This window comes from Coenobita brevimanus, chromosome 78, assembly GCF_032717465.1.
Source record: "Coenobita brevimanus isolate Jiangsu-jjx chromosome 78, ASM3271746v2, whole genome shotgun sequence".
In the NCBI taxonomy this organism is placed as follows: domain Eukaryota; kingdom Metazoa; phylum Arthropoda; class Malacostraca; order Decapoda; family Coenobitidae; genus Coenobita; species Coenobita brevimanus.
The window spans coordinates 5,576,638-5,594,343 of record NC_137031.1 but is presented as its reverse complement, the minus strand read 5'-3'; the positions used below and the strand labels follow the sequence as shown (position 1 = coordinate 5,594,343).

Below are 17,706 nucleotides of genomic sequence, written 5' to 3'. Positions count from 1 at the left end.
TATTCCTACAGGGAGAGAGAGAGAGAGAGAGAGAGAGACAGACAGACAGACAGACAGACTTGGAATGGTAAGAACAATCAGGAGAAATACTGATAAAAAAAAAGTGAGTGAGAGGAGAAACTGAAGCAGAGAAGAGGAAAACACTCAGGTGAAAAAATGGAACAACGTTATAGAAGTGACGCATGGACGGAAGCACGCACGCACACACACACACACACACACACACTTTCTGAACATTTGTCGACCTGTCTGTGTACTGCCCCTCCCCCTCCCTCTCTCTCTCTCTCTGGATCCTTTGTCTCTTCCCCAGTTTCCTTTTCCCTCCTTCCCCTCTTTATAGCAATCTGCTCAGTCCCTACCTTCCTCCCTCTCTTTCCTTTCCTTCGTCTCTCTTCCCCTCTGTCACTCCCTCCTTACCTCACTCGTCTCTCTCCCTCACTGTGCCATAACTTTGTCTTACTTTTTACATCTGTTACATGTGTTACCTTTTATTCTTCATTACTCTCTCCGTATTTCCTTACTTGTATTAAATCCATTTCCTTTGCTTCTTTCCCCAGTAATAACTGCATGCTCCATTTTCTCTCTCCTTTCTCCGTCTCTCCCTGTCACCCAAAATCTCTTCTTCCATTCCGCTCTTCCCACTGTCTTTCCCTCCCTTCCTCCCTCCCTGCCCCTTCCCTTGTCTTCCCTTTTTAACATTCCCCTCCTTTTTCTTGCCCTAAAAATAAACCTATTTTCTTCCTACTTTTAATCTCTACTTTCTCTCCGCAAATTTCTCTAATTTCTCTGTTTCTCTCCCTCCCATTTTACTTGAATGTCATTCGTTTTACTCAGTCTCAATGCTTTCGTCTTATTCTGCTTAGTTCTTTCCCTGGGTCCTTGCCAGAATAACACACTTTTTCCCTACTCCCTGTTACATTGCCATCTTTTCTAATTTTCCTCATTATCGTTCTCAGTATTCCGTTCCGTAGCTATCTTTTCCACTTTCTTCTTTTATTATCCCTGTTTCTGTGTTTGCTCCATTCCCATTTTCTCTCAGCTGTCTCCCCTTTTGTCTCTACTTCCCTGTCTCCCGGCCTTTCGATTCATATCTTCCTTTTCTCTTTCCCTTTCACACTGCTTGTATCTCATTTCACCTCTCACTGTCTCTTCTCACTCTCTGTCTCTTTTCTTAACTCTCGTTGTTCTCTCCTTGCCTCTCCTCCTTTTATTTTCTCCGTAACTGCCCTCTCATTCCTCATTTTTCAACTCGCTCTCCCTCTCCGCCTGTCGCTCCCTGTCTTTTAACTCTCTCTCTCTCTCTGTATGTGTGTGTGTGTGTGTGTGTGTGTGTGTGTGTGTGTGTGTGTGTGTGTGTAGTAAATCTCCTAACTTGACTTATGATATGTACTGTACAGTACTTTGCCTTTATTAGTTGTTCGGACTACACGTAATCAGAGAGGTGCTTGAAGTACAGACACCCCTAGCTGGGTTTGAGCGAGAGTATGGAGGGTACCGGGTGGGGTTATGGGGTCGGAGAGAAAAGTGGGGGGGGTTGGGTGAGAGTGTGGGACTATTAGGAAGGGAGGAGGAGGGGATACCTCTCCATCGAGCAGTGTCACAAACACCTTAGTCCACGGAAAAGGAAACGAACTTATTCCGACGACTGTGCATAGACAAACAGACAGACAGATAGACAGATAACAAACATTCCTATTGACCCTGGCAGATCTGAAAACACTGGTGCTGGTGTTGGCACTGATGGGGCGTATGTGCATCAGCGCGGTCTTCGCGATCCTGTACCTGTACTGTGTGGAGCTCTACCCCACTGAGGTGCGCCTTCAGGGCCTTGGCTACTGCTCCATCCTCTCCCGCTTCGGGTCCATGATCTCACCATTCATCACAGAGCTGGTGGTTGGTATACTTCCAAGCACGTCTTGGCCCATTCACAAATACCCCACGTACGTACACACACTAAAATAATTATCGATCCCATGCTTCGATACCCTTTGAAACTATCACTGGCACAGAAGCCGTGAAAATGCGGAATGGGTTGGTGCACCTGATTCTCCCCCTCCCTCTATCTCTCCTCCCCACCCCCAAAACACACACACTCTCTCTCTCTCTCTCTCTCTCTCTCTCTCTCTCTCTCTCTCCAGATATAGCATAACTTACGTAGCTTTTTTTTTTTTTTATAAAGCTAATAATTCATAGCAATGAACATAATATTCAAAGGAAAGTCTCAAAACATTATCCACTAGATAATATAGAAATGAAAGTGGTATTTTTCTGCTTGGCGCTCATCGTATCCGAGTTTGCACGTTAGGATTTTCTGACACGTTGTGGTACAGTGACAACCACCATTAGCATTTCAAGAGTGGGCTGATGGCAACCTCAACTAAACACGTCCACTTCCAAAGAACCATACCACTGTATCATATCTCTGAGCTGCCTCATGCTCTTTCTTACATCTAAATCCTCTCCCTTTAGGAATTTATTAGTCTCTGCATAATACCATCTTTAATATTCGTTATTTCTTGTCAGCCGTTTTCTTTTAATGTACTGTCGTTTTCAACTATATATAGTATCGGATTTTTATTGGAAATCTGTTACTGGAGCAAAGCTTTTTATAGGGCCTGTTTTATACCCTCATTCACATCGATGATCCTGCATCACAGCGTATTGTAGTTTTTATTATTCAATTATACTACTTCACTACATTAACCTGGGACAGATCGGCCATCTCAACCATTAATGTAAAGCTATGACAAGAAATCACCACAACAGTACGGCATTAGAGAGAAATGTATTGGAAAATATGGTGAGTCGTCTATTAATTACGCTATTAAGATGAAGGAAATAACCAACAAAATTATTAAAATGCCGCGAGATGAAATGAATGAACATCAGCTGTAGATACGAACTTATTGCATTTTTCCCTTAATTAGGTAGCAAGAAAAAGGCGTACAGTATGGCAGTCTTGTTTCCTTAAGCATTCAGCCCACTGAAACGCAGGTATTAGTTTAAAAATTTGCACAAGATAACGCGCTAGCTGCAGTTTCACACGTGTAAAATACGCTAAATGATGTTTGAGTGTGCTTCCGCGCCAAAATGGCAACACTTCCACTTACACACTAGGGAGTACTCGAATCTAAGTTTCATACTGAAGGTGGCTTTGGGTTCTTTCGTAACTCTTCTGATGTAGGGATTCATTTTGCACATTGCAGAATAACATCCACGTTTATAGTTTTTATGAAGATGATGTTGCTACTCAAACTCTATAAAATACCGATAATTATAGACAAATTACTTAGTCAACAGTGCTACGAAGCCTCCGATACCACAATGAATAGGGACTAAGGCTCAAGAGATCTCTCCCCTCACTCCCTAGGTCCCAGTCTACCCTTCAGCCCTCTCTCTGATCTTCGGTCTGGGTGCCCTGGTCGCTGGGCTAGCCACACTGCTGCTCCCAGAGACCCTAAACAGGAAACTGCCAGATACCATCGCGGATATCGAAAATAATCCCTCGGAGCTCGTAAGGTAGGCAAAACACACACACACACACACACACACACACACACACAACAGCAGAAGAGAAAGAAAGAACATGGAAAAGAATGGAAAAAAGAAAAGAAAAGATTATAGTGATGACGGTGACATATTTATTGATGTATTTATTGGTTTATTTATTTATTTATTTATTTGCAGGCTGGAGAACTGTGGAGCGGAGAAACTGGAGGAGGAAGGGGAGGAGGCGATGAAGGACGAGGAATCCGAACTGGCCAAATTGCGGGCGTAGGACAGGAGGACCTTCTGTCTGTCTGTCTGTCTGTCTGTCTGCCGTTAACCTATTTAGTCCGATGACTTTTTATTTATATTTTTTTACCGGGGACATAAATGAAGGCTAAATCTGAGTCTTTCCTTAAAAAAAAAAAAAAAAAAAAAAATCAATCCTTAAGGTGATGAAATTCGTCTGAAGGCAGGCAGAAAGCTTGAAAATTATACACATATACATCATTGGACTGAAGGGGTTAAGTAATGTAGCTGAGCATTTGTATTATTATTATTATTATTATTATTATTATTATTATTATTATTATTGTTATTGTTGTTGTTGTTATTGTTGGAAAGTTGGTTAGAATGGCAATGGATTTTATTATTATTATTATTATTATTATTACTATTATTATTAAAAACATGGGGAGAATGGAAATGAGTTGAGAATAATTATAACATCCCTGCTCTCCTTCACCTCCATCAAGCCAAACTATGCACTAAGTTATACATATTTTAAAGCGTCATTTCACGCATATCAGTGAAAATGTTGTGATATATAGGGAGGCCCGAAAGTAGCGCTCCACTACTTACGGACCTCCTCACCTGACCGTAGCTGGCGTGTTGCGGGGACGGCTCAGTCTCCTGGTGTGGGTCAGTGGGGGCAGGTGAAGACTAGATGACAGTATAGACATTGATAGAAATTGGGTGCACAGGGGGGGCTGGTGAAGAACAGATGACACAGAGTAGACATTGATAGGGACTGGGTGTACAGTGGGGGGCAGGTGAAGAATAGAGGACGCAGGGTAGACATTGATAAAGCTGAGCCGTCCCCCCAACACGGAAGAAAACGCCCTGTGGAGTGGAAAGGGAGCGTTGTATATGAACCAGCCTGATGTTTGTATATACCGGTATTTGTCCTATATTTGCACCTCTCATAGTACATTATATCTTGTACTATACAAGTTCTTTATTACATTTGTTGTACTTAGTAACATACTGTATTGACCCAGTGTGTGTGTGTGTGTGTGTGTGTGTGTGTGTGTGTGTGTGTGTGTGTTTTGGAGGCTATATTTTTTCTGTTCTTTATTTACTCTAACTTGGCCTAAAATTGTCATCTCTCCACATTGGATGTGAGCTACAGCCATGGATTAACACTAGATTATGATGCTGGTCACGAGGAAGTGCTGTGTAAAGGATATAGAGCTGTAGTTTTTTTTTTTTTTTTTTTTTACTGCCACTGAGCTACATGAAATACGCTGCAAAAGGACGAGAATTTGGATCAAATCAGAGTAAAAGCAGCCTAAAAATCGTATTAAATGGTTTTGTAGACTGCGTAATACCTCTTTCTTTGTTATTTCTGTCCCATTACACCTCAATTTCCTCTTGTATACTACTTATGTAGATAGAAATTACTGACCAGAGAATACAAAGACACCGGACGCAAAATAAATCGCTTAGGAAGAGGTGCTACAAACACTCTTATTCCGCCTATGACCCTGAATGTGAGACCAGTGCCACCTACAATGGTTTGTAACTACAGTACTTGATTTGTAAAGAAAATTATTGGAAAAAATGGACATAATATTTAGCGTTTTATATCGATTGTTTCTCATGTTTTATTGTGTACTGTACCCTGACTTTTTTTTTACTAGTGAATGTTCAAGTATATTGGAAAAACTCTCTTGTTGCATATAATAAAATGAGGAGGGAAAGAAAAAAAAAAGACAGAGAATGAAATTTACGCATATTGGAAGAACTCTCATGTTGTTGATAAGGAAAGAAGGAAAGAAAGAATGAACGGAAAAAAAAAAAAGGAAGAAAAGGAATGGTAGAGAGAAAGAAAGAAAAAAGCATATTATACTCTTCTCTCTCTAGCTTGGCTTAAAATTACTGCAACCCCATCGTGAACGTTGATTTGTAAAAAATAAATGAGTCCTGGAATGTGATCCTGGTCATAAACACGTAACATGGATACGGTGTATAGCTGTGACTTTGTCTTTCCCTTTCTTTTTTTTTTTCTCTGTCACTGAGCTACGTTAAATAAGCTACAGAAGAAGGAAATTTCGGGCTAATTAGTGAAAGAATTATAGTTATCTGATACCACTCACCTGTTTACCCTTCAAACCTCCGGATGATGAAGGGTTTAAAGCTTTGTACGAAATTAGTGTTAAATATGCTCAGTCTAAAGTTGTGTGGGTAATTAATGTTAAATATTCTCACTCTGAAGCTGTCTAGATAATTAAAGATATATATTCTCAGTCTGAAGCTGTGTGGATAATTGTCAAAATATTCTCACTCTAAAAATGTGTAGATATTTAATGTTAAATATTATCGGTCTAAAGATGAGCATATATGGTTAATGTACATAAATAATATTTTAGAAAGATGAATTTATTATAAAGCAGAACAGATTTCCATGTGACAAAGTACACAACTCTCATCTGACGTATAAAAATTACGAAGAAAAAAATGCATAGATAATAAGCGTAAGTGAAGGCATTTCTTCTTTTAATCTTGATTTAATGCATTTGCTAACTTAATTCAGTTATATGTCAGCCAAAGATTATTTTTTTCTCTTGATCAAAAAAAAAAAAAAAAAAAAATCGAAAATAAAAGGATGAACTCATTGGGCCGCTCTGCCTCACCCCCCACCCCATCCACCATTGTCCCTACACTCTGTTCAGTATAAGTAGACATGAAACAATAGTCTTTCATTCATGAATGGTGAGCTGTAACAGATGAGGAAAAACATATTATTCTATTCAGGCAGAAGTGCTACAGAAAGGATGTAGAGCAACAATATTGATTATCCTGTCACTGAGCCACGAGGAAAAGGCTGCAAAAAGACGAAAACCTTTGCCTAGTTTTAAATGAATGATCTATAGTCTTGTTTAGGTGGCACTTTAGGTGGCACTGATCTCACAGCTGACAAATGACGACTACTCTCTGAATGAATCATTGTAAGTACTATAGATGCCTGTTATACTGTTTTGAAAATCATTTGCACTGATGTATTAAACTAAATGAATCACCTTTGTTGTTTTTCTTTCCGGTGTGTCATAACTGCCAAATCCGATATTTTTCACCCACACACCCACACATACCCAGCCAAACCCTCACACCCCCACACACCCACACACCCTGACATACCCAAACACCCACACCCACTCACCCACATCCACACACCCACAACCACACACTCACACCCACATACCCACACACCCACATCCAACCCCACACCCATACACCCACACCCACATACTCAAACACCCACACACCGACACACCAACATCCACACACCCACACCCACAACCCTACACCCACACAGCCACATCCACACACCCACGCCCACACACCCACACCCACACACCTATACACCCACAGAATAGTAGCAATTATGCCACCACGACCGAATTTTAATGTGCGAAAGGGGGGTTGGGACCCGGGAAAGGGGGAGTGGGGTATTGTTTTGAACAGAAGTGGACTGGTTTGAGTGGAAGTACAGATGGAGAGGTGAATGGCCGGAGGAAGAACAGGTGTGAGGACAAGTTGGGTTGAGAGGAAGGACGGGTAGGAACTGGTTTGGGCGGAAGTGGAAGGGCTAAGAACAGGTGTGAGGGGCAATGTTTGTTTACGGAAGGAGGAAGGGCGAAGGTTCGGAAGGAAGAACAGGTGCAAGAGCGTTTTCGGCCGTGGTGACATAGGCTCAAAGTAGAAGTGGACAGGTGCAAGGGCCAATGTTTGTTTACGGAAGGAGGAAGGGTGAATGTTCGTGGTAAAGTACAGGTGCAAGGATGTTTTCGGTCTTGGTGGCATAGGCTAAGAGGTGATGGAAAACGGAGGACGGAAAACAGGTGCAAGGTTCAGTGTGTGTTTACGGGAGAGGGTGAATGTTCCAGGTAAGAACAGGTCCACGAGTGAATCTGGCTTGTACAGATCGTTTTCGGCCGTCATGGCATAGCTAAGAGTAGAAGTGAACAGGTGCAGGGGTCAGTGTGTGTGTGTGTGTGTGTGTGTGTGTGTGTGTGTGTGTGTGTGTGTGTGTGTGTGTGTTTACGGAAGTAGAGGATGTGTGCGTGTGTGGAGAACCGGTTTGAAAGGTCGTGTGAATGGAAGGACGGGTTGCAAATTCATGCGTGTTTTGCACCTGTACTTCCTCTTAAACCAGTCAACTTCCGTTCAGAACAATACCCTACTCCCCTTTCCCGGCTCCCAACCCCCCTGTCACACAGATTAAAATTCGGTCGTGTTGGCATAATTGCTAGTACTCCCCCCCCACACACCCACACCCCCCCACCTGCACACACTCCACACACCCCCACACACACTATATAGTGTCTCCCAGAAACCAGCGTCCATATCTGTTCCATACTAGAGATTAGACAGCATATCAACATCAGACAGGTGTCACTAAGCTACCTGACGAAAGATAAAACATGATTGCAGGTGTAGAGTAGGCTAATCAGGTTTCTGAATACCGTATGTCATAAGCACTTACATCACTCCTGTAATAAAGCAAGTATCTTTACTGAGTCCTAAATTTGAAGCATGGAAGTAAAGCACCAACAGAGCAGTGAGTATGTGGAATTTCTGCCAGATTATGTAAGGCAACAACACAGACAACCATAGTAACCACTGAATGAACGACAGGAGTATAAAGCCATGGCAAAAGCCATCAAAATCAGTGAATAAGGTAAGTGTAATGCCACTGCAGAAAGTAAAAACTTAAACCACTTCAAAAGCCACGAAAAACAAGAATTATGAGACAAACAGAAAGGCACTGCAAAAAACATAAAATAAGTGGATGAGATTAATGTACGGCCACTGGGAAACCGCTTAAAGAAGTAAATAACAACAACATAAAGCCACTGCAGAAACCACTAAAACAAGTAAATACGATGAACATACTGTAGAGTAGAGCCAATGCAAATAGGACAACTGGTAGTCTCTAGTAGGTTACGTAAGACAACAACAAGCCAACGTAACCCTGGATGCAGTGGGTTGCGGTGGAGGGCTTGTGTTCGGGAGAGGGAGGTTATGTGGTCTAGGCATAGCGTCTCGTAGGCATCGTCTCATTATCAGGTATTCACGAACTACTCGGTACCACGTCGTAAATACTACAAGTAAGTGTAAAGCGTAGGGGAGATTATACTGTACAGTCTGGGCCATCTCAGGTTCATATTTTTCCGTCTTCTTTTTTGAGTATCCATAGACAAATAGAAAAAAAGTAGCATTTAAAGATCTGGTTGGTAAAATATTGCTGGATAAATAAGAATCACACAAGCTGGTGGGCGACGATAGCCAACTTCAAGCGGGACATTGCAGTTCAGCCTGTACACACAAAGGAGGACCCTTATCTGGTTAGAGGCTGAAAATACCATCTCTTTCCTCTCTTTGGGCACAAACTAAACCACCCAGACAACAGAAATAACTCGATATTTACACAACACAATACACATCGAAAAATACAAATATATATATATATATATATATATATATATATATATATATATATAGATAGATAGATAGATAGATAGATATATAGATATATATATTTAATGAAACCTCCCATATTTACCCGTCCCAGCCCCGGAGGGGCTTGGGGGAGGGTGTTCTTTTCACAGTTTGTCTGTCTGTCTGTCTGTCTGTTTGTTTCTCTGTCCGTTAATAGCTTTATGCAAAAGCTACTAGTGCGATTTCGACCAAAATTACAGGGATAATGGGCTATGACTTTCTGACCACCTGATTATGGGCCAAATTGGTCGAAGGCCCAGGCTGTAGGCCCCCCAAAACGTAAAAAATCGGGGACGGGTAAAAATCGTTTATTTTTCGCCATAACTCATTGGAGATTCGTCATACCAGCATGAAACCAAAACTTAAAAGTATATCTTTCAAATCTGCATCCTATAACATGCCTTATAACGTCAGGAGGGTCACCCCCCAGTTAGTGGTAGAGGAGTCAATGTTACGTAGATCAGGCCTTAAATTTCAAATGGGCATATAATCGTCAATTTTCACCCGATTTACTCCAAATTTGATATGTGACATCTTTGACTAGAAATCCCGTTGTGTTTATACATCAGCACTAACACGGCTGCAGGAGATGTCTTGCTGTGCCTTGGCACCACTCCTTGTATATACTGATTTTGTTCGTAACACACGTACCTAGTCATTTCAAACCATTTCAGCACCACTGAAATTTTTTTTTGGGGGGGAGAAAATATGGATGTATCTTTGTCCAATGTATTTTTTGCTCTCCTTCTTTAGCCTTTCACTGGCATGTACACAGACATTTTGCAAAAATTTTCGTGCTTCATTGCAAAGCACGGGATGGGTTTAGGAAGCTAATAATTGCATTGCCAGGTATGCCAGATGCATCTCTTCCTTTTGGTAAGGAAAGAAAATCAATGTTCGAAATGTGAAAAAGTAGTGAAGGGGCCAGCAACTGGGTCCCAACAATATCCAGACCGTTGCTGGGCAATGAGTAGTTGCCTGGCAACCAAAACCTTGCGGACACAACTACATCATAGGCTGGTCATTGTATCCAGCTTTGGTCGGAATCAGTTGATTCTGAAGGGAAGAATTGCCTGCCACAATTAACCCCTTAACCGCGGGGCGTCACTTTCGTGATGCTTGGGAGCAAGGGATCATACCGCAGGGCGTCATTTTTGTGATTCTGTGTTATTTTGAATTCACCCAGGCTTTCAAGTGGTGGCTTGTATCATCTATCAGTACTGCCAATGTCCCACACTAGTCAGCACTCCTAACCTCATCTGTACTCCCATCCATTGTTGACAATTTGGCCATTTCTCCCCGTTCTTGACTCCCCTCCCTACCTCCCCTCCATTACTCTATCCTCTCGCCTGCCCGGCCGTGCTACGCTAAGTAAATCTTCCCTGGAATTTTTCACTGATTTCATCCATTGAAATAAGCCCTATGCCCTATTCTTATACCAAAAAATATATACAAGAAAGAAATAAGGTAAGTGAGAGTGCCATACACCTAGAATTGGCTAATTATCACCTGACAACACCTCACATGCAGTCGTTCGCTAATTTTCGCTGTTTATTTCCACTTGAAATATGCTGTATAAACTATTTTCGTAATAAAAATATATATAAGAAAGGATGGGAGAAGCCTAAGTGATATTTACATTCACCTGGAACTACCTAATTTATTATGTATTGTCTTGGTTTCCTGCCAATCATTTCATTGCTATATATTAGCAGGTCTCACAAGGCTGAAGTTGGCAGTATTGCACTCACCCTAGCCAGGCGGCAGGAGGCCACCACTATCAGTTCACTGTCGTCTTTCAAGGTGAAAGTATGTCGGATTAGCTCCTGCTAACTTCCAATGCTTTTTAGCCCCATGCAAAGGACCCTGTGACCTTTACCCCCTACTAAACCTCGTGTGGAAAGAGGTAAAGGCCTGACAATTGAAAGAGAGTGACTATGATCTTTCTGGTGAGTAAAGCAGTGCAAGTGGAATTGTAAATAATGTGTAAATAATGTGTAAACAGCAAGTGAAAGCAATGAATGTAAACATAAGTGAACAGTGGAAAATAGTTTTATAAGTTACATCAAGTGACAGTGCATAACACAGAGTAAATAAAATAGAAATGTAAATATTCTAATTAAAATAGAGAACGTATATAGAAATGTAAATGAGTAGTATTATAAGAATACGAGTATATATTCTAGGAATAATGAAAGTGAAAGGTTCACTCTAGCATGTATGAATACTATGAGTTATGAGAGTGAAGGTGAAAGTGACATTCACTCTGTGCTAGCATACAAGATGAGAAAGTGAATGCTACGTATTTTACTGAAAGAAAGTGAATCCCTACAGTGACAATAAACTACTATTACTGAAGGAAACTTATGGATAAAGACTGTAGATATATATAAGTGTTTTATAGTAACAGAAATATAAACTGTGAGTGTTTTTATGAATATTAGACAACACTAGCGGCGAACGATCGGAAGTGGGATGGTCATACGCCCTCGTAATTTTCATTGCTTTCACAATGTTTTTTTTTTTTTTTTTTTGAGTATGGATTCCAAACTATTTGAGAATCATAGAATAGCGTTTCTAGTGATAATATCAGGCTGTGGTAATCATATTATGAGTTGTCGGGAAGTGTAAAGTGGAGACTTTGTTACCCAAATTCAGAGGTCTCCACAAGTCCTACAGTACTCGATGAAGGCTCAACAAACACCTCAGGAGGAAGCTGAAGGTATGTGCCATAAGCATATGTGATTTTAATATTCTAGGACTAATAACTGATTTTTGGCAAATATTTTTAGAGAGTCTGTTGGAGTGCAAATATGCCTGCGGGAGCCGCAAGTCAAAGTAAAACAAGCCCGCGGTTTAAGGGTTAAACAGGGCTGCTAGGGACATTGAGGCCAATCTTCGCAGGGTTGCCAGGCGAACTAAAGGAGAGAGGGAATGGGACAATTCCGATAGGAAATGACCTCAAGATTAGGCCAAATGAAGTCGGAGCTTTCTACGTCCATTAGTAATGCTTCCACAGCTGAAAAAGTGAAAAGTACAAAAAAAAAAAATGTTTTTCGACTGTTGCTAGGCAACAAGTAGATGCCTAGCAACCAAAATCTTGCTGACACAACTAGGTCAAAGACTGGTCATTGTATTCAGGTTTGGCTGGAATTGGTTAATTCCGAGTTGTAAAAGTGCCTCCCACATTTTAACAGGACTAGCCGGTAGGCAACAATGGCCAGCTCTAAGCAGGCCGTCGTGATTCAGCATGTGCACACAAAGGAGGACCCATATTTGGTTACAGTGTAAAAATACCATCTCTCGCCTCTCTTTGGACATAAACTAAACCACCCGGACAACAGAAATAACTCGATACTTGCAAAAACACACTAAACATAGAAAACTGTGACAAAATGAAAATTAAGAAACCTCCCATACTATGTACTGGTTATGTTTGTAATACACATATCCAGTCATATCAAATCATTTCACCACCACTGAAATCTTTCTGGGGGCGATTGAGATGTTTTTTGCTCCTCTCCTTAGTTTTCACCAACATGCATGAGGTCATTTCATGAAATTTGTTGAGCTTCACTGCAAAGCACAGGATGGGTTTAGGAAGCTATAAATAGCACTGCCAGTTTCACCATACATTTGTCTTCAATTTAGTAAGAATAAAATCAACTTTCGGAATTTAATAATGTGGTGCCTGGGCTGGCCACTGGGTCCCATCAATCTCTGAACCCACAGCCATGGGGGGGCTACACAGGCCATTGTTCAGGAACGAGTAGTTGCCTAGCAGACAAAACCTTGTGGAGACAATTAGGTTGTAGACAGGTCATTGTGTCCAGCTTTGGTCAGAATCAGTTAATTCTGAAGGGTAGAAGAGCTTGCCACAATTAAACAAGGCTGCTAGGGATGCTGAGGCCAAGCTTCTCAGCGTTGCTACTTGAAAGATTGAGGAGAGATGGGAAAAATGGATGGCACACTTCCAATAGAGAATAACCTCAAGATTAGGCTTAAAGAAGTCAGAGCTTTCCACTCCCATTAGAAATGCTTCCACAGATGAAAGAGTAAAATGTACACAAAAAAAAAAAAAATCAGTCACTGCTAGGCAACGAGTAGTTGCCTAGCAACCACAACCTTACGAACACAACTACGTTATACGCTGTTCATTGTGTCCAGGTTTGGTTGGAATCAATAAATTCTGAGGGGTAGAAGTCCCTGCCAAATTTTACAAGAAAGGAAAGAAAGAAAACACGATTATCAATAAGGACAGCATGGAGCTAGCTAAAAGAAAGAGTAAAAGAAAGACAGAGAGAAAATGCGACTAACAGTCATGGCACCAGGGAGGTGGCCAATAAGCCCTGAGCAGGACAAGATGTTAAGTACCTGAAAATACAATAAAGGCCAATACCTTTTAATGGTGGTTTGATTGACAATGATGATGATGATGATAATATCAACTAGAATTCTGTAATTGTCCGAAGGACAGTCAGTAGAATCCACCTACTGTTTCTTACAGTGACCTTGACCAGGTATGGGGGATTTGGATTTTTTATTTTTCTATCAGCAATGGTCCAGGCTAGGACACATACCCTGGGCCCTAGAGATTCCTTGGGCAGTCTCCGGTTCTCCTGGAATCGTAGCGACACTCTGGGGAAAGATGTATAATAATACCAGTGAAAACAAGTCTACACCTATGTAGTTGGTGGAGAGTAATAATACAACGAACTAAACTCTTAGGAATCAGTCCGCCAAGATTTGTCTACTGCCCTCCAGACAGTCACTAGTCTCCTGCTACTGTTTCTAACAATGACCTTCACCTCATTGGGGAGATATGATTTTTTTCTCTCAGCAATAGCCCATGCCAGTACACATAACCTAGGCCCTTCAGATTCCTTGCACCAGTGGTCTCCAACCTTTGTAGGCTGTGGGCCACATCTATCATTGTAAATACAGTGAAGGGCGCCAAACTTAAAAAAAAAAAAAGTGCACAGGTGTTTGCAGATTTACACGTTTGCATATATTATATATATATATATATATATATATATATATATATATATATATATATATATATATATATATCATCTCATCAGCAGTTTGAGTGTCCACTGCAGGACCGGCCTATCCCTACCGAAGCAGGGACGATACAGCCAATGTATCTCTAGCAAGTGGCTTAGGCTGTCTGGTAGAGATTGTATGTAGGGTGAGAAGTACTTGTAAGTGTAGTTGTAGTGTTGGAGTGGCTTTGGATGTGTGTGTAGTCTGTGAACCATGTGTAATCGGCCCACGCAAGCCGACTGGGTGCAAGCATACTTCGTACTATGCGACACTGGTTCAACAACAGTACCCCTTTGTCCGCCAATGCAGTACGTGGCCAGACGAACGCTCCCAAAGTTTATTACCCCGGTGGAGCATGAATCTTCGTTCTTCAGTATACAAAAACGCACACTTTACCACTGTACCACAAAGGCTCCATATCTATCTATCTGTCTATCTATCTATCTATAAACAGATAATGTATTTATTTAATTTTGAAAAATTTAGTGAGAAGGCTGGCACTACATTTCCTCTGCTAACTTGGATATCTCAGGGGTGTAATTTGTAACTGCTATTCTCATGCAGTCACTCAGGTGACTGTCAGTTAAATGTGACCTATACTTGGATTTTAAGATTTTCGTTGTTGAAAATACTGATTTGAACATGTATGTTGAACCAAAGCACGAACGTAGTCTCTGATGAACTTCCATCAGAAGTGGAAATTTCTCTGACCCTACTAATGTCCAAAATTCGGGGTGTTCTGCTTTGCTTTCCAGCTGTCACTTTGCAAAGTAATAATTTCCATCTCCAGGTCATTTACATTCAGTTTGAAAATCAGTCCAAGTTGAGATGCTGTGTCACTGACATCCCTGTTACAAAATGGGTTCGATATGAATGTGGCGCTGGTAGAGCATTACTGAAGTCTGCAAACCTTTTCTACTAGGCTAGTTAGCCACTGTGGATCATGGAGTTCTTCATATGAATACCCTCTTTCATGGAAAAAAAAAAAAAAAAAAACGAATTTCGGGAATTAGCTGCTCAAATCTTTCGAGAACTTTTCCCTGCTTAGCCAACGCACGTCTGTGTACAAGACAAAGTCACCATATTCAGCACTCACTTCATCCAGAAGTGCTTTAAACAGCCTGTGCTGAAGAGGTCTAGCACGAATTGAATTATGTTTTTCACAACCACCTTCATCACATGTTCATAGTTAATAACTTTCGAACAATGAACTTGCTAATGTATGATACAGTGGTAACTAATGAACCGGTGGAATGCAGGATCATTTTTGGACAGTGTCACAAAGCCAACATTGCTGCCTATCATTGGAGCACCATCTGTTCTTATTGACACAAGCTTTTGAAGGAGTAAATTTTCCTTGTCTACAAAACTCTTTAAAATTTTATACCTCTTTCAGAGGTAAGAGCACTAAAAAAAAAAAAATCTTCTTTCACGTTGTCATCAGCAAAAGCCATGTGTACAAATACACTTACTTGGGCTGTGTCCACAACATCTGTAGATTCATCAACCTGCAAGCCGAACCACGTACATTTCCCAGGATCAGCTTATATTTGATGAAACACATTTTTCAACATCATGTCTATCCTGCATGTGACTGTGTTCACCGACAAAGGCATGAATTTTTTTGTGGTTATGATTTCCAGTTTTATTTTTAAAATTTTCAAACAAGGCCTCAGATGCTGCAAGCCAACATGCTTTCATCGTTTCACTATCCTCAAATGGTTTTTTCTTCTTTGCAAGAACACGAGTAACACTAAATTACTGTTACGTCCCCACCCCACACTGCCACAGGCTCCAACGGCAGTAGTACAGTATAGGAAGGACGTTCCCCGCTACTATGGTCAGCCTTTAGGTGTTCAGTACACACACTGGGTTCTCAGGTTCACTGTCTTTACTTCCTAAATAATTACACTGAATGCTTTCCAACTTCACTTCATTATTCTTACAAGCGCTGGAGCTATACAGACTTTACTAACTGCAATTACACTTCACTGTTTGCCAACAACAATTCACAATTTTCACAAGTACCGAAGATAATCATCACTAATTGCAATAATATTACACTTACTGCTTAACGACACTTCACTATTTTCACAAGTATCAGTGATGTACAAACTTCACTGCACTGTCACTGCACTACATTCAAACTGAACTGAAAACCAACTAAACTTGCTCTAGTCTCTTCCCCATCCTTATATAAGCTTGCATTGTACGAGAATGATCTACTTCTCCACAGTTCTTGTGTATTCCAGAGAGAGAGAGAGAGAGAGAAAACAGTTACCAACTCAGAGCAACCAAAACATGCCAATTTTCTGACAGTACATAGCACTATAAATCATTTAGCATACAAACTTAAAGCGAATTGCATAATTTAACAATCACATAACTAAAACATTATTAAAGAAAAAGAGCACAAAAATTAATGCAAAACTTATGAAATAATTATGCTCACAATTGCAGGCAAACTCTCAACTCTGACTCCTACTGAAACCTACGATACGGGAAACACTGAGAAGTTTCTTGAGCATCTAAATGGCAAATCCCACATCTTAACACTAACGCCTCCCTAGTCCTTTGTCGTCCCGACAAAACTACACAATATATACAAACATAATTAATCCTAATTAAACATTTAACTATACACAAAATAATCCTTCGACTTATCAGGCCTTCTTCTATGCTGCTTCTGATGACGTCCTTGCTCCTCCACACAGTCCACTCCTCCAGGAAGGTCTTGGTCCTCTTCCTGATTCACTTCTTCTCCTGGGAAATTGTCATCATCCTCTTGCACTTCAGCTCCTTGGTCCTCCTCGACATCCTTGGCTGCAGGAGAGCACGATTCCTCGGAGACGTCCCAGCTGTACTGTCCTGGCCCATGGTACTACCACAGACGATTCACGTGTACCACCTTTGGGCGAGATTTCCTGTCTCCCCTAACCTGATACGTTACTGTACATCTGAAAGGCAGTCCAACATATTGTATTGCCCGACCCACGTGCTCTGCAGCTTCGGTGACAGTCCCTTCTTTCGCTGAGGATTGTACAACCAAACTTGGTTACCATCCTTGAAGCTTACCTCACTTGCCTTGGTATCATACTTGCACTTCATCACCTCCCCAGATATCTTAAGGGCTCCTTGCACTTGATGATGTACCTCAGCCAGCCTTTCCTGAAGGTACTTCACATGGCTGGAGGTGTCTGTAGGCAGCTTTTCACCAGGTGGTCTTCCCACTAACAAGTCAACAGGTAAGCATAACTGGTGGCCCAACATCAGTTTTGCATGTGTGTTGCCGGTAGACTTATGGTATGTGGACCAATATGCCATCAACAACTCAGGTAACTTCTAGTCTCATTCTGTTTGTTCCTCTACGCAGTACTTGGCCAGTTC

General features: G+C 41.2%; 1 protein-coding gene across 1 annotated transcript in view; it reads left to right on the top strand.

Moving 5' to 3' along the window:
- The window catches only part of LOC145408652 (organic cation transporter protein-like), a 32,277-nt gene extending 28,499 nt beyond the window's left edge, over positions 1 to 3,778 (top strand). The window contains exons 10-12 of the mRNA XM_080279335.1: positions 1,709 to 1,893; positions 3,371 to 3,519; positions 3,688 to 3,778. Of these exons, the coding sequence (XP_080135461.1) occupies positions 1,709 to 1,893; positions 3,371 to 3,519; positions 3,688 to 3,778 (425 nt within the window). The remainder of the gene's footprint in view (positions 1 to 1,708; positions 1,894 to 3,370; positions 3,520 to 3,687) is intronic.
- The last annotated feature ends 13,928 nt before the right edge of the window (positions 3,779 to 17,706 follow it).